The sequence below is a fragment of the Pan troglodytes genome, chromosome 3 (genome assembly GCF_028858775.2).
Source record: "Pan troglodytes isolate AG18354 chromosome 3, NHGRI_mPanTro3-v2.0_pri, whole genome shotgun sequence".
Classification (NCBI taxonomy): domain Eukaryota; kingdom Metazoa; phylum Chordata; class Mammalia; order Primates; family Hominidae; genus Pan; species Pan troglodytes.
In genome coordinates this window covers 184,287,350-184,306,542 of record NC_072401.2, presented here as the reverse complement: position 1 = coordinate 184,306,542, position 19,193 = coordinate 184,287,350, and the positions used below count along the sequence as shown (strand labels likewise).

The window sequence follows — 19,193 nt, the reverse complement described above, 5'->3', positions numbered from 1 at the left end:
TAAGAAAAACTGACTTTAAAAACACCATGCTGAAAACGTCTGCCATTCCATTTTGTTTAGTCTCCCAAACCTCAAAAGTTCATCTAAGCAAGCAAGGATGTAGAGTTTCCCTTTCTTGCAATTCACTTCACATTCACTGTGGTACACTTCCAAAAGGAATCTTTCTGAGAAAGATTCATTAGGAACATATTAAGTTGCAGAAAATAAAATCAGAGTCTGACATTACCTAGGTAAGTGCATTGTTTTCAACACAGATTGTCTATTGCATCTTGTGGGGCCTTTTGTTTGTACTAAAAGAGACGGGAGTCCCTGTCTGAATTCTGGCTTTAAATAATGGTGGAACTTTGGCAAGTTACTGGATCTTTCTGAGGCTTGGCTCTCTCATTTACAAAGAAAATCTGAAGGGTTTGCACTAGATGACCTCTAAGGTCTCTTCCAGATTTATATTCTATGATGTTAATATATTTTAAAATACAAATATTTAGGCTAAATTATTGAGCACAGGGAAAAATATCTGGCATCAATAAGATGTCAACACATTAGAATACCAATGTTGTTCTTGATTTTAATTTTTAAAACTACATTGCATAGAGTCAAACTATCATGTTATACATACGATTCCTTGGATATCTTGGGCTTTGAATGCAGAATTGTTTCATTTTATGTATCAATTTCATGAATACATAAATATACACGATGCACATGTGTATTTCATGTGCTAATAATCAGATTTCACAGAAAAAAATAAGAAAAACACTCTTAAATATAGGGCAATCATTTGATTGGCTACATGTATCCAGAGTGCAACCAAGCTTTCAATGTAAAATGAAAGTATCGCATGTGAAGACTGCAGTTTGTAACTTGGACCCCTACTGGTCTAAACTGTCATTAGGAACACACAGTTCTCCATAAATTAGCTTTTGTTTTGGATTTCCTGCTGTGTTCATATACATGTTGACAGAATGTGTTGGGCAATATTTTGGCATTCTAATTCATTATTTTTGTTATTAACTTTTAAGGCTAATATTATTTCAACACTCTATATCATGCTGACCCAAATATTGTTATTTTAAATCAATATTTCTTTTGAAAGCTTTCATATTAATATGCACTCTAGTTGTCATTAAGGAAAATAAAATTATTCTGTCAACTGTAGGATATTTATATTCAAAAGAACTAACATTTGCTATAGGAAGTTCCTCTTTGTATTACATGATAACATTCTAAAAGTATAGGCTTTATGAACGAACAGGTTTGGAGGGAGATACAGAATGGCTGCCAATATTTTATATTTCTATGCTGTTTTTCCTTTCCATCCTTTCTTGGCATAATGCAATTAATGGGAAAAAAGAATCATATTGGTTATCAAAATGCCTTGATGGGAACACACAGTGATTTAGCTTTGAAGGTTTGTTTCTGCCAGGATATTTGACTCATATTCTTTTATAAATGATAACATTAAACAATTCTACTTGAAAGTTTCCTTGCATTTTTTCTTTCTGAACTACGTGGATGCAGAGTAAGACACCTATGGATGCGGCTCAGGAAATGCTAATTCCAGAGCTGCCTTTGACAGCCAATGCTGAAGCTGACAAAACGAAAATCAAGCTGTTGCTTCTGTCACAGAGAGAATTAAGTTAGAATTTCTAAAACAGACTGTTTTCCTGATGTTTCATTAGTTTTCTCTTGTTTAAAGGGTCTGTTCTGTGAATAAAAGAAGGATTCATCCTCCAATGTAATGGAAAGAACAAAGTGTTAACTGTCACGATCAGCTGCCCAAAGGGGTCAGCCATTACCTATAAGCTAGAGAATTTTTGAGATAATACTTGTCAATATTGAAGAGTATGGTAAGAGGACTTATTTCAATAACATTCAAAATACAGAATGAAATCATTTACATGATTTGTGGGTTATTCCCTGCTTCCCAAAATATTGAATTTGCTGTTATTGTGAAATGTATGTAATAGATGATTCATTAGTGAGTTACCTGCAGCTTTGCCATTGAAATCCAATAGATCTATCTCATTATTCAAAGGCTTGCAGTACTCACTCAATTTTCATTTGGGTTCCTTTCTCCCATAACAGCTTTAAGAATTGCATACATAGGCCAGGCGCGGTGGCTTGCGCCTGTAATCCCAGCACTTTGGGAGGCCGAAGCAGGTGGATCACTTGAGGTCAGGAGTTTGAGACCAGCTTGGCCAACATGGCAAAACGCCGCCTCTGCTACAATCACAAAAATTAGCCAGGCGTGTGGAGCACACTTGTAATCCCAGCTACTCGGGAGGCTGAGGCAGGAGATTCACTTGAACCTATGAGGTGGAGGTTGCAGTGAGCTGAGATGGTGCCACTGCACTCCAGCCTGGGTGACAGAGCAAGACTCTGTCTCAAAAAAAAAAAACAAAAACAAAAAACTGCATACTACTTTTATGTAACAAATGTTTATGTATGCTACTGACTTAAGCATAAAATTATTTCTTCACTTGTTTTGGCTTTTTAAAAAATGGTAAAATATACAAACTGAAAATTACAATTCTTTGAAATTTTAAGGCATTGTAATCACCATTACTGAAAGATCCAACTATTGAAATATGGAGATCCTTAGAAGAATGTCAGTATATTAAAACATGGCAAAATCCAGAAAAACAGCTCCTATGTAATAGTCCAGTTCTCCAAGGTGTTACATTTGAGACAGACACTGATTCGTGAGTGTGTGTATACGAGTGTGTGTTTGCACAGGTGCACGTGTATGTCAAGAGGAAGCCTGAAACAGAATCAATGATCCTTCAGTAATGTAGGCACGACCAGCTCATGTGATTTGTTGTTTATCCTTCAGTCAACTAAGATGAAGTGGGTATCTCCCTTATCAAGTTCGGCTGGCTGTGAGAAGCAGAGGGCTGTGGAACCCACTACGGCCTCTGGGTGCCTGCAGCACCTTGTAGGTAAGGGTTATTTGGACAGAGGACATCAGTCTCCCATGAGTGTCTCATCTTACTCCTCAGGCAGAGGAGAAAAACGTTCTTATGAAGCCTGCGTTCCATTTGCTCCCTCTTCATCTGGGATCACTCGGAGAGCGGTTTTCCTTAGTTACTCCTAACTTAACCATTATTAATGAATATTTATGGAGCATTTGTGGAAATATATTTCAAAGCAAAACACAGAGGAAGCTGCAGTCTCTGATCCCTGGGAGACTTGCTCACACTGCCAGCCTGCTTCTGTATTTGGTGGTCTCAGTCTCCTTTCCTAAAAATAAATGGCCCACTTTCTTATTTTAAACATGCAATGCTTCTCTTTATGTGACTCTTTTCCAAGATCATGAAGAATGTATTTGAAGAAGTAAAAAAAGGCATCTAAATATATCATTACTCTAAAAATGGAAAATGTAAAATTTATGATTATTTGAAATGACTGAAACAATATAGTTAGGTTTTATAAACAAATTCTATGTAACTCATATAGGCTTACTAACCATATCATGCAATTAGCTTGTTAAAACTAGAAATGTAGTTAACAAAAAGATTAAGGATCTGGAATAAAATTGGGAAACCCAGTGGAAAAGCCCCACAGCATTTTCAGTTCCCTCAGCAGTGATTCCTGTATTGGTAAAAATGTGCTGATCACCTTTATAATAGTGAACCTTCTATAGTATTATTTTGTAAGTCAGTATTTTACATTTATATACTTCTTTTTTAAGTGATTGACTTAAAATTTTAATACATTTATTTCTAAAGGAAATTCTGTATTACCTTAAGGGAAAAATCAGTGTATCTTGATATGAATAGAAATCAGCAAAATTACTCTTATTTATGTATTTTTGAGACAGAGTCTTGCTCTATTGCCAGGCTAGAGTGCAGCGGCACGATCTCAGCTCACCGCAACCTCCGCCTCCTGGGTTCAAGCAATTCTCCTGCCTCAGCCTCCCGAGTAGCTGGGACTACAGGTGCGCGCCACCACGCCCGGCTAATTTTTTGTATTTTAGCAGAGACAGGGTTTCACCATGTTGGTCAGGATGGTCTCAATCTCCTGAACCCGTGATCCGCCCGCCTCAGGCTCCCAAAATGCTGGGATTACAGGTGTGAGCCACCACACCCGGTCCAAATTACTCTTTATTTGTAAAAGAGATGTTAAAGGCAAGTGTCAGAGATGGCTAACATCTGCTGAGACCTTCCTCGTGACATAATCTGACATAAGAAAATAAGAATTCAAAATGGAATTCATTTCTCATTTTGTCTTTCATTGTTATTTATTCTTCAGTTCATGTTCTATCTATAAATTCTTAAACCTTAGGAGAAACAATGCTCTATGATATAGTGGGAAAAGTTCTGGACTTAAAATAAGGAGACCTAGATTATGGTATCTTTTAAAGGACTTGCTGACTGGACAAGTCACTGATTTTCTGGGCCTAAGATTTTTCTTTTAAAAAAGTGTGGATAATAGTACTTAATTTACTAGGTTGTTACAAAGAAGAAGAGCTAAAATTAACTGAGCACTTACATTTTGCCAGGCACATTATTCAATTTTCCCCATAGCTGTACTATTTTCAAACTTTTTTATATTGAGGAAGAAATTCAGGTTTACGAAGGTTAACTACCCTGTTCAAGATTACATAGTTATTAAGTGACAAAGGTGAGATACAAACACAAATCTGGCTGCTTTGAGAGTCTATACTTATTAACAGTATTTTAAGAATAAATTGTACTATGGTATACAAATTTGAAATTATATCTTGTCATATAAGAGTGTGAGATCACTGTGATAAAGATTACTTCTTACTCATCTTTGTGAATTCAGTATTTAGAAAAGGTATTCAAAAACAGCTAAGTTTAATGAAATTGACTTTGATATTAGAAATAATTAAAAGGAGATACATGAAAAAATAAGCAAAAATCTGAAATCTGCAAAACCACCTGTATAATTTTCTCTCAAAACCAAGAGCCCCATATTCTACAAATTATATGCAGTAATCTTCTAGGTAGCTTTGGATATCCTTCTGTCTTTCTGGGAAATGCAGGATAATATGTGACAGGCTTCCTCTCCTTCAGGGGCAGGTGGAGGCTTATTGAAAGTGATAAAGAGAATGGGTTCCCCAGTGGAGGAGAAAACAGAAAGGATCAGCCAGTGGCTAAAGTATTAGGGTGATAAGACAATCCCAGGACAGAGCCAGCCAATGTCATGCCAGGCTGGCTGATGGACAGCCACCAGAAGAGGAGCATTAATTCCCTCCCGGATAAGTCACTACGATAAAATGTAACAGGCAACAGAAGGACTGGAAGTTCTTATCATTAATAACATGAAATCTTTTCTCAGAAAATATCTTAGTATTATACAGAGGTGGATCTAGCTAAAAAAACATACTTGTTCTTCGAGTCACTGTATAAAATGTACAATGGGAAGATGCACAATGGGGGGGGGCCTCAGAGTAAGATTCTTTGCACCTTTAGGCCCAACTCAATCATGAAAATGAGACGTGCTGACCTCCTTAGTTATCAAACACAGGGCAACATGACGCTTATCTCCAAACAGCTTTTGCGATGTAGGATACACACACACACATCTGTATGTTTTTAATTTCTTCAAAACAGATTGAGTACTCATGAATGGAAAGAAGTCAGAGATATCTTTTCCTTTACCAGTTTTTAAAAACATTTTTTGGAAATTCTTTATAAACAAAATTCTTAAAGCATGCATGTACGTTATCTGAAAGTAAGAGAAAGGAACAAACAGAAAGAGACTATGGGATTCTTGCGGCAATTTTAGATCTAGTTACCCCAAATTTCCAAAGTGACATTTCTACTTCTAGATGTTAACTGCAACACTGGGCTCTAGGTAAACTCAGTCAATAATGAAAACTAAAAAAAAAAACAAAACATTTTTCCCTAACACATGGATAAATTTTCTCTTCCTTATATCACAATATATTAGTTTTAATACCCTGACAGTTGATATTTTTGGGTCACATTTAGGTTTACGTGGTAACACTTAGAATCTGTCCCTACGTCAGCATTTGTCAAAACACATAATCTCAGTTATTATTTAGGCCTTAGCAGGAAAATCTTGAACGCTCAGATTCAGTAAAGTTCTGTCTTTTATGCACTCTCTTAGTTTCCTACATTTCTCCTTTTCAAATAGTTACTATAACTGTAATTAATTACTCAGTGTTTGCATTCTACAGAAGAATATAATCTCTAAGAGGCAAGGACTGTATTTTCACTGCTGTCTCTGTCACAGTGTCTGACCCACGGTAGTCACCTGATAAAGAAATGTTGAATGAATGACGGATGAATGAATGGTCAGTTCCTTTTCTGACAGGTGTTATATTACCAAAGTCACTAAAGAAGAAACTGGAATTTTTTTAAATCTATTTTTTATTTTTTAGAGATGCTCTTGCTATGTCGTTCAGGCTGGAGTGCAGTGGCTATTCACAGGCATGATCATCAGGCATTACAGCCTCAAACTCCGAGGCTCAAGTGGTGATCCTTCTGCCTCAGCCTCCCAGAAAGCTGTGACTACAGATGCGTGCCACCACGTCTGGCTTTGGAATCTTATTTTTAAGGAAAAGGGACAATGTGAGCAGTCTGCAGACATTCTAAGATGATGTGGGAACAACAAACTCTATACAAATTTAAATTTTATTTGTATATTCTAGGATGAAACCTTTGTTTGATATTTGTATCTTTATTTGTATATTCTAGGATGAAACCTTTGTTTGATATAGTTTCCATGAAACTTAAAGGTTTTATGCTGAATTCACTTCTAAAATTCCTAGTAATTCGTCAAGTTTTTTTAACCTTATTTATGCCATTTACTTTTCTTTCACTCCTCTCTATGCAGACATTTCTCTCTGAATATGCCGCTGTTAGTACCACTAATGTAAAAGCAAATGACATATGCAACACCAATTAAATATTTATGCAACGTAGCAGTAAAGTGGTAAATATTGCATTAAGCTTTCCACTTGTCATTAGGAGATGTTGCTACGTTTTGCAAAAATGATAGTTTAAAACAGAGAAAGCTTCACTATATTTCATGAATAAGATATTTATATCTAGCATAAACTGGAGGTAAGCTGACTTTAAAGGTATTTCTTATTGTTCTGTCTTTGAATATTTTTCAAGTCAGAGAGATCCCTATATTTAAATGGTAAACACAATCTGTTTAAGTGTATTCTTTTCTTTTCTTTTCTTTCTTTCTTTTTTTTTTTTTTTGAGACAGAGTCTCACTCTGTTGCCCAGGCTGGAGTACGGTGGCACGATCTCTGCTTGCTGCAACCTCTGCCTCCTGGGTTCAAGTGATTCTCCTGCCTCAGCCTCGCGAGTAGCTGGGACTACAGGTGCGTGCCACCATGCCTGGCTAACTTTTTGTGTTTTTAGTAGAGATGGGGTTTCACCGTGCCGGCCAGGCTGGTCTTGAACTCCTGGCCTCCTCCCAAACTGCTGGGATTACAGGTGTGAGCCACTGTGCCCAGCCAAGTGTATTATTTGCATATGTTATTTACTTTAGCTGACCTCATATCAAACTAAGAGTAAAATACATTATGTTTGTGGGGAGAGGAGGAGCTTACTTTCTATACTGGTAAATTCTTTTATTCTGAGTCTTTAATCACCATTGAATCAGGCTTAAATATGTCCTTAAGGATTCAAGAATAAAATAAAATATTGAAAAACTGATTCTAAATTTTTAGTCTTACAATTTTCCATCCTCTAAAATATAGGCAACACATTTTTTCCTACAATGTGATGAAATCATGTTAGTATTAAAATGCTTCCATACCATCTCAGACAAAAACGCATTTTCTGACTATAATGCAACTCAGAGTGAAGGGAAGAAGCTGTAGTGGAAAATGGTATGTAATTCATTGCTTGGCTGTGTTCTAGAACATTATAAAACAGCACTTTTATTACAAAGACATGTCCAAAAAGAAAAAAGAATGTCAAACACATTTTATTTTGCCATATATAGTTAAATGGCTGATTTTTCATGAAGCATAAAGGGCTGGCGTATTTTCCCTTCTGACCCTGAGTTGCATATATATAGCTACTACCATAATCAATTTCAAGGTACACAGAGAGGTAAAAATGTTCATAAAATGCAAACAGGCCCAGAAGTAGGACAGATAACTGCTAAGGAATCATAACTGCAATGAACCTGGATTCGACAGGTTATGTTTTGCCAGATCTAGGGAATGCTTATGTTGTTAAACAGCCTTTTTAGCAGGCATATGACAACATGTATTTTAGAAATCAGTTGGTAGCAGCTGTTCAAAGGAAATAAATAACTACATATGTATTTTTTAAATGAAAGGAATAGTAAAAATTTGAGTAGTTCTCCGGTTTGCTATACTTGTCAGGAGCTCATAAGAAAAACAAAGCTGAGTTATTTGTTTTCATCGGGCAATGAGTTAGCAAAACAGTCCCTTAAAAATTTCAGATTTTTATGGAAACATTTTTGTGGGGATAAAAAAACTATTGGGTATTGACTGGGTGTTGGGAGGTAACAGCGAGTGACTGTTAAAGGATGCAGGGATTCTTTTTGGAGGTGAGAGAAATGTTCCGTGATAGTAGCTGCAAAATTCTGTGGACATGTAACACTAAACACCATTGGACCGTATATTTAAATGGATAAATCACACGGTATGTGCACTGGGTCTCAATAAAGCTGTGATTTGAAACACTCTGTTGTCAAATGAATTACTGGTTAGGAAAAACCTGGCCAAAAGGGCAAGATAATTGAGAAAATATACCCCCACAATATAGTCTGATAATATTTTTTTCTCTAGTGTTCCTTAAAAAGTTCATGTACCAATACCTTTGGTGCTACTGTACATGGAGAAATTCTCTGACTCTGCCTAGCAGTGCACAGAGATGCTCGTGAAATTAAAGGTCTATAACGGTGTTATTGGAAGTCTGATTTGAGGGTTTATTTGCAGTTTAACTGGCGTCATCCCAAGCATTTATTATGATTTGCATGTAGCAATGCGTCAATAATGTTTATCCTTCATGAGGGATTTCTGGCCATTTTTCTATGTGTATAACATTGACATTTCAGGTTATCTTCTACCCAGAAAAAAGAGCTTTCTGTGAGCAAAGAACAGAAGCAAGACTCCTACCCATCGTGTAACGGTGAACAGATGCAGAACATGGACTCTTCTCCTTTTTGCCATTCTTTGGTGAACAACTGGTGGTTACTGCTCATCTTTTTTTTTTTTTTTTTTTAATTTCAGAGTCAAAAAAGAAGAATGAGTACATCAGGGCCCAGAGATGTGCAACAGGTATTTCTTTGGGTAGGTCTGTATCACTAACTGTAATCACTGAACCTAACATTTGTGGTTAGAAATCAGTAGAAGTTTTGTCACGTAAAGGCACAGCAACTCAAAAGGTTAATGGATTAGAGCAGGATTTTAGCTGCAGGCTCAGTAATCCAAAGAAAATGGTAACATGACTCCAATGAAAGAAAGTTTACCATGTGTACATTTGATTTTTAAAAACTGGGATAGGTGAAATCATATCACATTTATTCTATCATGAATCAGCTAAGGTTTCTCAATTCTGCTTGCTCCTCTATCCTAATAGGGCCTCATGATCTCCCAGTTATGGCTACTTTTCTAACAGGTTGTCTAGACTTGTACTATCCAAATGATAGTTCCTAGCCCCATGTCGCTGTTTGAGTTTAATGAAAAACAGCACAATTTAAACTTTGGTTTCTACAACTTACTAGCTACATTTCAAGTGCTCGACAGCCATGTGTCTAGTGGCTACTAAATTGGACAGTGTGGAAACAGAACATTTCCATCATGAAATGGGACACGTGACAGCATTTCCTAGACCTGTGCTACTCACACTGTGGTCTGAGAAGCACGGCAGCATCACCTGAGAGCCTGCTGGACAAACCAATCTCAGTTCTCACTTCGGCTCTGCTAAATCAGGACGTGCATCTTAGCAAGGTCCCCAGGCGATTCCTAGGCACAGGAATGCTTGGAAAGCACAACTCTGGACCTCCTTTCATTATATTGCATGTTCTGGAAGGCCACTGAAGCAATCTTTCAAAAGCATAAATGTGACTCCTTTTCACTCCTATGCTTACATCTCTTCAATTTCTTCTCTATTTTTACTTCTTAAAAAACCTCACGGGAGACAGTATAGTGTAAGAGTCCTTGTATGTGTGCCTTCAGGCGAGCCATCTCTCTAAGCCACAGATTACATTTGTTGAAAGAAGAAACCTCCTAAGGTTGTTGTGGAAATTAAATGAGGTAATTCATACAGTTTCTAAAACAGCGCCCGGCACAGTAAGCTCTGCACATGCACCATGGCAGACATTTCGCATTTCTCCCTGCTGTTCCTCAGATGACCCCATCTCAAGGTGATTTTCTCGCTAGCCATTGGCGTGAGGTGAACAAAGCTCCAGTTCATGCATCAGGTGCCAGATCAAGTCTTTCCCCCAAATCTTCAGCAAAACGTAGGTATCGCCTTTCTTCTCTTTTTGCTCATCAAGCTGGGATGAAAGCATGTATGGTGTTAAGAGTGTTTTTATGCATGTCCTCATCACTTGACTATGAGCGTCTAGAATGAAGAGCTAATTTGGACCTCTGACATCTATCAGAGTGGCCAAGAAAATGTTAACTTAAAAATAGTTACTGAAAAACCATTAAGTACCAGAGTAAGTTGAAGAACATTTTTAAAAATCCTCGGCTGGGCACAGTGGTGGCTCATTCCTGTCATCTCAGCACTTTGGGAGGCTGAGGCAAGAGGATATCTTGATCCTAGGAGTTCGAGACCAATCTAGGAAACATAGGGAGATCTTGTCTCTACAAAAAAATAAAAAAAAATTAGCTGGGCATGGTGGTGTGTGCCTGTAGTCCCAGCTACTAGGGAGGCTGAGATGGGAGGATCACTTGAGCCCAGGAGGCAGAGGCTGCAGTGAGCTGTGACTGCGTCATTGCACTCCAGCCTGTGAGACAGAGTGAGATCTTGTCTTGAAAAAATAAAAAGATAAAAGATAAATAAAAACTAATACTTAAGATTAGATAAATATGGCATGAAAGCCAGACATTTAAAGAAAAAAAGAGAGTGAGAACCTGTCTCCAAAAAATAAAAATATACCAAATAAATAAAAACTAATACTTAGATTAAATAAGGACTTTACAGGTATGTCTTGAAAGCCAGAAATATAAAGGAAAAAATACATTTGACGACTTTAAAACTTCTGAATGAAATATGGTAAAAATGACTCTGACCAAAGTTAATAATAAATTGGAAAAGTATATAACATGTGACAAAAAATTCATATCCTTAATTGAAAATAGCCTTTTTAAATCAAAAAGAAAGGAGAATAGCCCCAATAGAAAAGTGGAGGCTATTCACACACAAAAAGAGAAATACAAATGGCCAATAAATGTATGAGAAGATAGTCAGCGCTACTAGTAATAAATCAAAATAACAACCTTTTAACCTAAGAGATTGGCAAAAGTTAAAAATACGCATAATAAAATATAGACAGATAAATAGATGTAATGACTAGCGTTGGTGGTTATGTAAACTGACAGTTGCCATGGTTTTCAAAATTGAAAACATGCCTACTCTGTGGTACAGCAAACATCCTTCAAAAAATGTATACCAATAAAAAACTGGATCAAATGAACACATACGCACACACCAACATGCACGGACACAGGTATAAGAAAATAAGTCACTGTATTTTGGGGAACTAGTTAACTAAGAATAGCCACTAAATAAAATTATATAGATGATGTATAATGAATGATATGTGAGAAAAGCCTAGTATAAAACGCATTTAAAAATATGGACCTCTAGCTGTATATGTACATGGGACAGTATCTGGAAGGATACACACCAAAAAGTTGACAGCATGCACTGTGGGATTACAATTAATTTTCACTTTTTAAGGTCTTTCTTTACTCTCTGAAATTTTGAAGAAATAGAAAAAATAAACAACAAAGCCTGTCCACCTCCCTCCCTCCCTCCTTGCCTCTCTTTCAGAAGCTGTTCACCTTGTCTATCCTGAGATAACTTACCTTAGAGAAGAGACATGTTAAATCTACATTGTCGTAAGTTCTCATTATCTTACTGGAAGGTAAGAAAAAATATTCTAAGAAATAATTCCTCAAGCTCTTTTTTAATGTCTTAGGCTTTTACTGTATATTAACGGTCAATATAAGAGAAGGGAATTCTAAGGGAATGGAAAAAAAAGCTTCAGGAAGGCTGCATTTCTGTTAAAGGTTGCAAGGTCAATCTCATGATGACATCGGTCTTCCTCATTGATTCTGGGGTTTATCAGACTGATCTGGCTGGACGGGCAAGTGTCTCTTTTCTCCCTCTCTGCTTTACATGCACACTTAATAGAAAAGGACAGCCTTCCCTGAGAGAAGTGTCCTGTTCTTTTCTTCAAGGGTAAAGGCAACGTCTTTAATCAAAAAAGATTTAGCATGCGAACTGATGAGCGAATGAAATTTTTTTACCTGATTAAAAATAAAATCATTGTGTTAGTGTGTTAGCCCTTTAAATATAGGAAGACCAATGAAAACTGGAAGCACACGTGTGCTTAATTAAAGTGATAAAAGTATGAGACAATTCTTTGAAGATAAAAGTAATTTTTTTGCTAGATAACACTGGGATTGTATTTTCTTAATTCCTAGCACAATAACTAGATCAAAACAAATGTTCAATAAATATCTGTTGAACTGAAAACCCTACATGAGTATATTAACTAGATAATTTGCATGTTGCCATGTGGGGAAAATAAAAGCAAAGGGAAGGTTTATGACCATGGTACTAGTAGGAATAAAACAGATTGGTAATTACTAAAAAGTAAAACCAGGCAATATGAAAAAAAAAAGGAAAATTTTGAGTTTTTACTTAGAAGTCTGAGAGTTATATTCACTAATGGGTCTTTAAAAAGAGTACAAGTCTCACAGGTGACAGTGACTGATCTCACATTAAAATGCTATTTTTTCCTGCTAGTCACAACATGAAAATAAAATTAAATGGCATTAGAATTGATATTCAAAATATTTAACAACTGGAAGCACACAGGCACTTATCAATCAGAAAGGATGCCTGACCAGTCAACCTGACACTGAATTCCAACCCTGCATATTTATCTACCTGGTATGCCCCATTTAGTAAAAATAAATAAATAAATAAATAAATAAATAAATAAATAAATAAATAAAATCCCCAACAAACACATATTCTTTTTTGTTTTTAAGTTCCAGGGTGCAGGTGCAGGATGTGCAGGTTTGTTACATAGGTAAATGTGTGCCATGGTGGTTTTGCTGCACCCATCAACTCATCACCTAGGTATTAAGCCCAGCATGCATTAGCTGTTTTTACCTAATGCTCTCCCTCCCCTCACCCAACCCCATGACAGGCCTCAGTGTGTCTTGTTCCCTTCCCTGTGCCCATGTGTTCTCCTTGTTCAGTTCAAATACATATTCTTAATTTATGACATCCCATTTATGACTGGTCCATTTCAGAACCATTTAAAATTCTTCAGCAGCACACTTCTGACAGGTACAAATAATATATACAGCTAACTAGAATAGAATCTCTTGATGGCTGATACATTTTCTAACCGAATACTAGAAATCTGTCTCTGGAATATTGATTTTTGTTGTGAAATTACTCATTTACCTTCAGTGTTATGAAACAACAGCAGTATTGTTTCACTAGGGTGTGATCCTAGTCAAGAGACAACCCCTTCAGTATCTGGTTTGACCATCTTTATAAGGAGAAAGTTAACTTAGATTAAAAAATGACAGAAAGCTAACAGAAAGGTTTCATCTTGCTTTTACCTCTGACTGGTAGAGGCCGTCAGAGGTACTGTATGAAGCACTCTGATGAAGATAAGCAGCATGTAATCGGGTTAAGGAGAGAAAGTGCTGTGAATCATTAATGATGTCTTCCATGGTCAAAAAATTGGAAAAAATACTGTATAACTTGTCACGTAGTTGCCATTCCTGACTCAATTGTCTCTAAAGTTCCTTCATGCTCTACAATTCTGTTTTCCCATTAAACACTGACACAAAATGGTTATTTCACTTTCCAAAGTGCATAATTATATCACAGGAGTATTGTAGCCAGTGGAAGATACTGGTCCACTGCAGAAACATCATAGTATTCTACATACAGCTCTGCAATACTCTTATTCAGTTATAGAATTTCATGGGGCATCACAAATTGCTTTGTAAACTTGAGGATGCATCACTGGCTATTGTTCTTGGTGGATAAACCACAAAGCCTGTGATTTATCTCAGTGGACACCATCAGCATTTCAATGTGGTAGGCCTTTTCCTATACTTAGAAGAAGATCAAAACACAATGTGGTCATTTCTGGCATTTTAAAAAGCAATTTCCAGTAGTGTGAATGCTCAGATATGTTATGAAATGGTTAAATAAAAGCAATATTTACAACTTCTATTAGTAGCTTCCATTATTTGGGTTACTATCAAATGAAAAACATGATCAATACTACATCAGAAGAGAAGAAAAATCCACATATATGAATGAGTATATAATCCATTCATTGCTTTATGGACGCCCAGTTCTCTGGAGAGTGTTCCTGAGTGCAAGATGATGGCCCTGAGTGATGAGTTTTACATTTAGATGGCTGAGTGAGCTGAGAGACTTACAATATCACAAGCAGTGGAGAGCTCCCTACTGAGTACGCATTGAAGGAAATCCTGCACAGGGTTCATTACTGCAAGCACATGAATTATTTTGTGTACATGAAATGCCACAGAGCTATCCATGTTTCACAAGGGATAAGTCAAACACAAATGTACCCTATAGCTTTTGTCCAAGAATATACCTCACTGTTTACGGAAATGAACTACCCACAAAACCTGCTTTTCTATGTATCTAAATTTGCTGAAAATACTCTGTGATTTATGATACATTATTACCAAACTCACCCCCACCAAATATAACCTCACAATATATTTCTAGACCAAATGAATAAATACAAATAATAAAACAATCTAACACCCTGATTTACAGACAAAGTAATTCTAATAACTTGTTCTTACCTATAAAATAAGACAGGAGTATTGCCAGGAGCACCGAGACCCCTACGGCACACAGTGCAGTGCATTTCCAGCTACAGTACTTTGAAGACTTCTTGAATTTAAAAGCACTTCTTGATAGGGTGTTTCTAGGTAGTGGCCGAGTAGGCGGTGAATAAACAGAGCCAGATGCCATTGTGTATCCTGGGGTTGCAGTACTGAACAGTGGCGTTGTCCCTGTTCCTGTTTTGAATAGGAAATGCCTGCGGAAAAGGAGAATATCATTATGAGATACAAATATGTTACGATATGAGAGACAAGAGACAGCGATGCATTTAGCTCTCCTGTCTCTTTTGCTCTCTCTTTTTTAAAAGAATTTATCCTATATAACCGAAAACATTAAAAATTAAGGAAATGTTTTAAGCAAAGAATCTAACTCACAAAAATGACTCTAATGAAAGAGACTGATTTCTAATGTAGATAGCGGGATTTATACATATAAATGATCATAAATGATCACTGTCCCTTCAAGTAGACATCTTGAGAGACTATAAAGATTTTCTAATCATACTGTTTCCTGAACAAAACCATTTTGGAATGTCCCTTGATGAATTACCCTAAGAGCATTTTCACACTTAGCAAAAGAAACCCAGCTACATGGGCATTTACTACTCATGAGACTATGCGCTCATATAAACACGAGTATGCATGATCACGCTGATCTTCTGCAGACCGATTTATTTTCTGGATGTCCATGGAAACACTGTCCTCTTGGCCTGCTTCTCTGCTAATAAGTACTATAAAAACAAGTTCGGTTACAGGCAGCTGGTCAGTTCTCAAACGATGCAAACTATTTTATTGTTAGCTTATGTCAAACATAATCAGGAGTGTGAACCTGCTGGGGGTAGGGACAGGGAAGGAATCATGGAACATCTTCTAACACCAAACCTAAATAAATGAAGGGGTCAGTGAAGCAGATTCTGGATGAAATACGGAAACATTCCCTAACCACCGAGCCATACAACAGAGAGCAAACTGTCTCTAAAAGTTGTATGCTGTCTTCCTTGACAATGTTGAAGCAGAAATTTTGTGGTCACATGACAAGAGCACTGTAAAAGGAGTTCTTCAGGAAAGGTAACTAATTTTAACATTCCTATTAACAATAGAAGTCTCCAAATTTTAAAAAAGCACCATTTGTTTTATGGTTTACATTTAATATTATGCTGGTTACTTACAGTATATTCAGTGAGTATCCACTGAATATACAGTATATTCAGTATACAGTACTGTATACTGAATATACAGCATATTCAGTAAGTGACACTTATTACGATGTTCCTAATACATTCAATGAAGTCAACAGACTGTGCTCTCTTTCACATCCAGAAGATACAGAGATCTTCCAATCTGATATGGTACAGTCTTTATGCAAGGTCATTTTAGATAAGACATAGCTAAATACTTCTAATTTTAATACTCATATACTTACTGTATATTGGAGAAATACTGAATATATCAAACAAATTAAGGGGCTAATAGGACAGAATTGGGAAGCCAGACTGCCAAGGTTCAAATTCCACCTAACCACTTAGTAGGTATGTGTCCCTGGCGAGTTACTGAAAGTCAGTTTTGGTTTCTTAATCTATAAAATGAGGATGGTAATAGTATCGACCTCACAGGGTTATTATGAAACTTAAATGAGTTAATATTTAAAGTAAAGTTCTTGGAATATACCAAGTGTTATGTAAGTATCCAATTAATAAAAAAGGATCACACTCATTTATTTTATGTATATTATTGCTTAGAAAAGGCTGAATAGGTATTTAAAAGTTACACAGACTCAATCTCCAGAAAACCATTACGTGAAAAATAGTGAAGCTGGTCTACAGATATGGTAGAAGTCATGAAAGTTGGCCTAATACAGGTCGGTAGAGTGGAAAGAATTCTGGATTGAAAATCAGTCCCTGGTCTATCATTTCCTAGTAATGTGGTCCTAGGGAACCTCAGTTTTTTTTCTTGACCTGTAAAAAAAAATGGCACTAATGACTTACTTATTTTAACAGGGTTGCAAAACTAGAGCTTTTAGAGACTAGAGCTAATGTCTCTAAAAAATGCTTTGTCAAACACAAAATTAGAACAGATGCAAATGGTGAGTTGCCACTTGTACAAATTATACTAGCGACTGTATTATGAGCCCATCTCCCCCCACTGAACTACTTTAAAAAGCTAATTTAAAAGTTTATAGCCTGAATTAAGTGATATGTTGGAGGCAGCATTAGTACCTCCTACCATATTCAGCCTGGTTATTAAGCGCTCTGAAACAACACTGTCTGAGATCAAAGCCAGACTTCACCTATAAATAGCTGCATGATGGTGGGTAAGTTACTCAAGTTTTGTGTCTTGGTTTTATCATCTGTAAAAAGGGCATAATAACAGTACCTACAGTTTACAGGCATTTTCCAAGGATTAAATGAAGTAATGCATATATAAAGTGTTTACATTAGTATCTAGCACAAGGTAAGTGCTCAATAAGCATTAGCTATTTATTATTTTGCTCAAAATCACATATCACAGTCCCTATTCAAAGGACCAAAAAAGTATAATTTGAAGATTTTAAATGCCAATTCAAAATGTAACATCATCAAAACGAATGTGTACAAAATTAATTCCCTGGTTTACAAATTTGATACTGGCGATTTCACACTGGCATGTAGTCTGGATAAGAAGATGGACTATGTCATTTAGATCAGGCATCAGCAAACTTTTGCTGTAAGGGACCGCAGAGTAAATATTTTAGGCTTTTCCAGCGATATCACTGAACTCTGCTGTTCTATCGTGAAAGCCGCCATAGACGATGCATACATGTTTAACTCTGGCTCTGTTCCAATAACACTTTTTTGTAGACATTGAAATTTTAACTTTATAGAATTTTCCCATGTCATGAAATCTTTTCTTTTCATGCTGTCAATTATTTAAAGATGTGAAAACCATTCTCTGCTCACAAGCAGTACCAAAAAGTAAGGAACAGGGCTAGATCTGGCCTGTGAATCATGTTGGCCCGGATCTAGATTCTCACTCTTTTCAGGATTATACATGAAGAGTGAGCAGGAGGCTCAGCAGCCCATAGAAACAGCCTATTCCCTCGACGCCACTGGAGAGGATTTAAAAGGCAGCCTAAAGGGTGCAAAGCATGCCTCTTGTGAAGCTTGGACAGATCCATGTAATTGGACAGACATCCTATTATTATCTTCTGGAAGTTCCACCCTAAAAAGTCCTGGCAAACACTGGTGTATGCATTTCACAGGGCCAAATGATCATCTTTGCCAAGTATAGGAAAAGGACTGACATTTCCTATGACTGTGGGACAATTCGCTTACTTTACTGCAGCGGTTCCCAACGTTTTTGGCACCAGGGACCGGTTTCGTGGAAGACAATTTTTCCCTGGACCAGGAATAGAGGGGTGGGGAGGATGGTTTCGGGGTGAAACTTTTCCACCTCAGATCATCAAGCATTAGATTCTCGCACAACCTCGATCCCTCGCATGCGCAGTTCACAACAGCGTTTGTGCTCCTGTGAGAAGCTAATGCTCTCTCTGATCTGACAGGAGGCGGAGCTCAGGCAGTAACGCTCCCTCCCCCGACTGCCACTCACCTCCTGCTGTGTGGCCCAGTTCCTAACAGGCCGCAGATCTGTACTGGTCCACAGCCCAGTGGTCGGGGACCCGTGCTACAAGTGTGGGCTTTGGCATCAGCTCAGTCTTGGATGACCCCTCCTGGTATCACCGATGGACCTGAGCTAGGTGTCCATTCTGTCGGCTTCATTAACAACAATAATGATAACTGCCATTTCCTGAGTACCTACTAAGCACTGTATTGTTGTTTCATTACAATTTTCACCATAATGCGGTGAAGAATAAAATGACTATTTGTATTTTCAGCCTTCATCCTCCAAATCTCAGCTCAGATGTTACTACCTGACCACCCAATCCAAAGCCCTGTTCCCTCTACTCTCCATAGTATTACCACGTATTATCATTTTCTTCAAAGTGCTTATTACAATCAGTGATCTTGTTATTTATTTGTGCGGTAAATCAAGTTTCTGAAGTACTATTGAAAGCATGTTTTTTCCTCCTGACTTTTTTCCCTTTCTGTGTTTCCTCTGCCTCAATCCTCTCATTCTA

General features: G+C 37.1%; 1 protein-coding gene across 36 annotated transcripts in view; it reads right to left on the bottom strand.

Annotated features, from left to right (window-relative positions):
• The window catches only part of TENM3 (teneurin transmembrane protein 3), a 2,732,592-nt gene that overhangs the window by 156,675 nt on the left and 2,556,724 nt on the right, over positions 1-19,193 (bottom strand). For all 36 annotated transcript variants that reach the window (XM_054683934.2, XM_054683938.2, XM_054683942.2 and 33 more), the window contains one exon: positions 15,038-15,276. In XM_054683934.2, the coding sequence (XP_054539909.1) occupies positions 15,038-15,276 (239 nt within the window). The remainder of the gene's footprint in view (positions 1-15,037; positions 15,277-19,193) is intronic.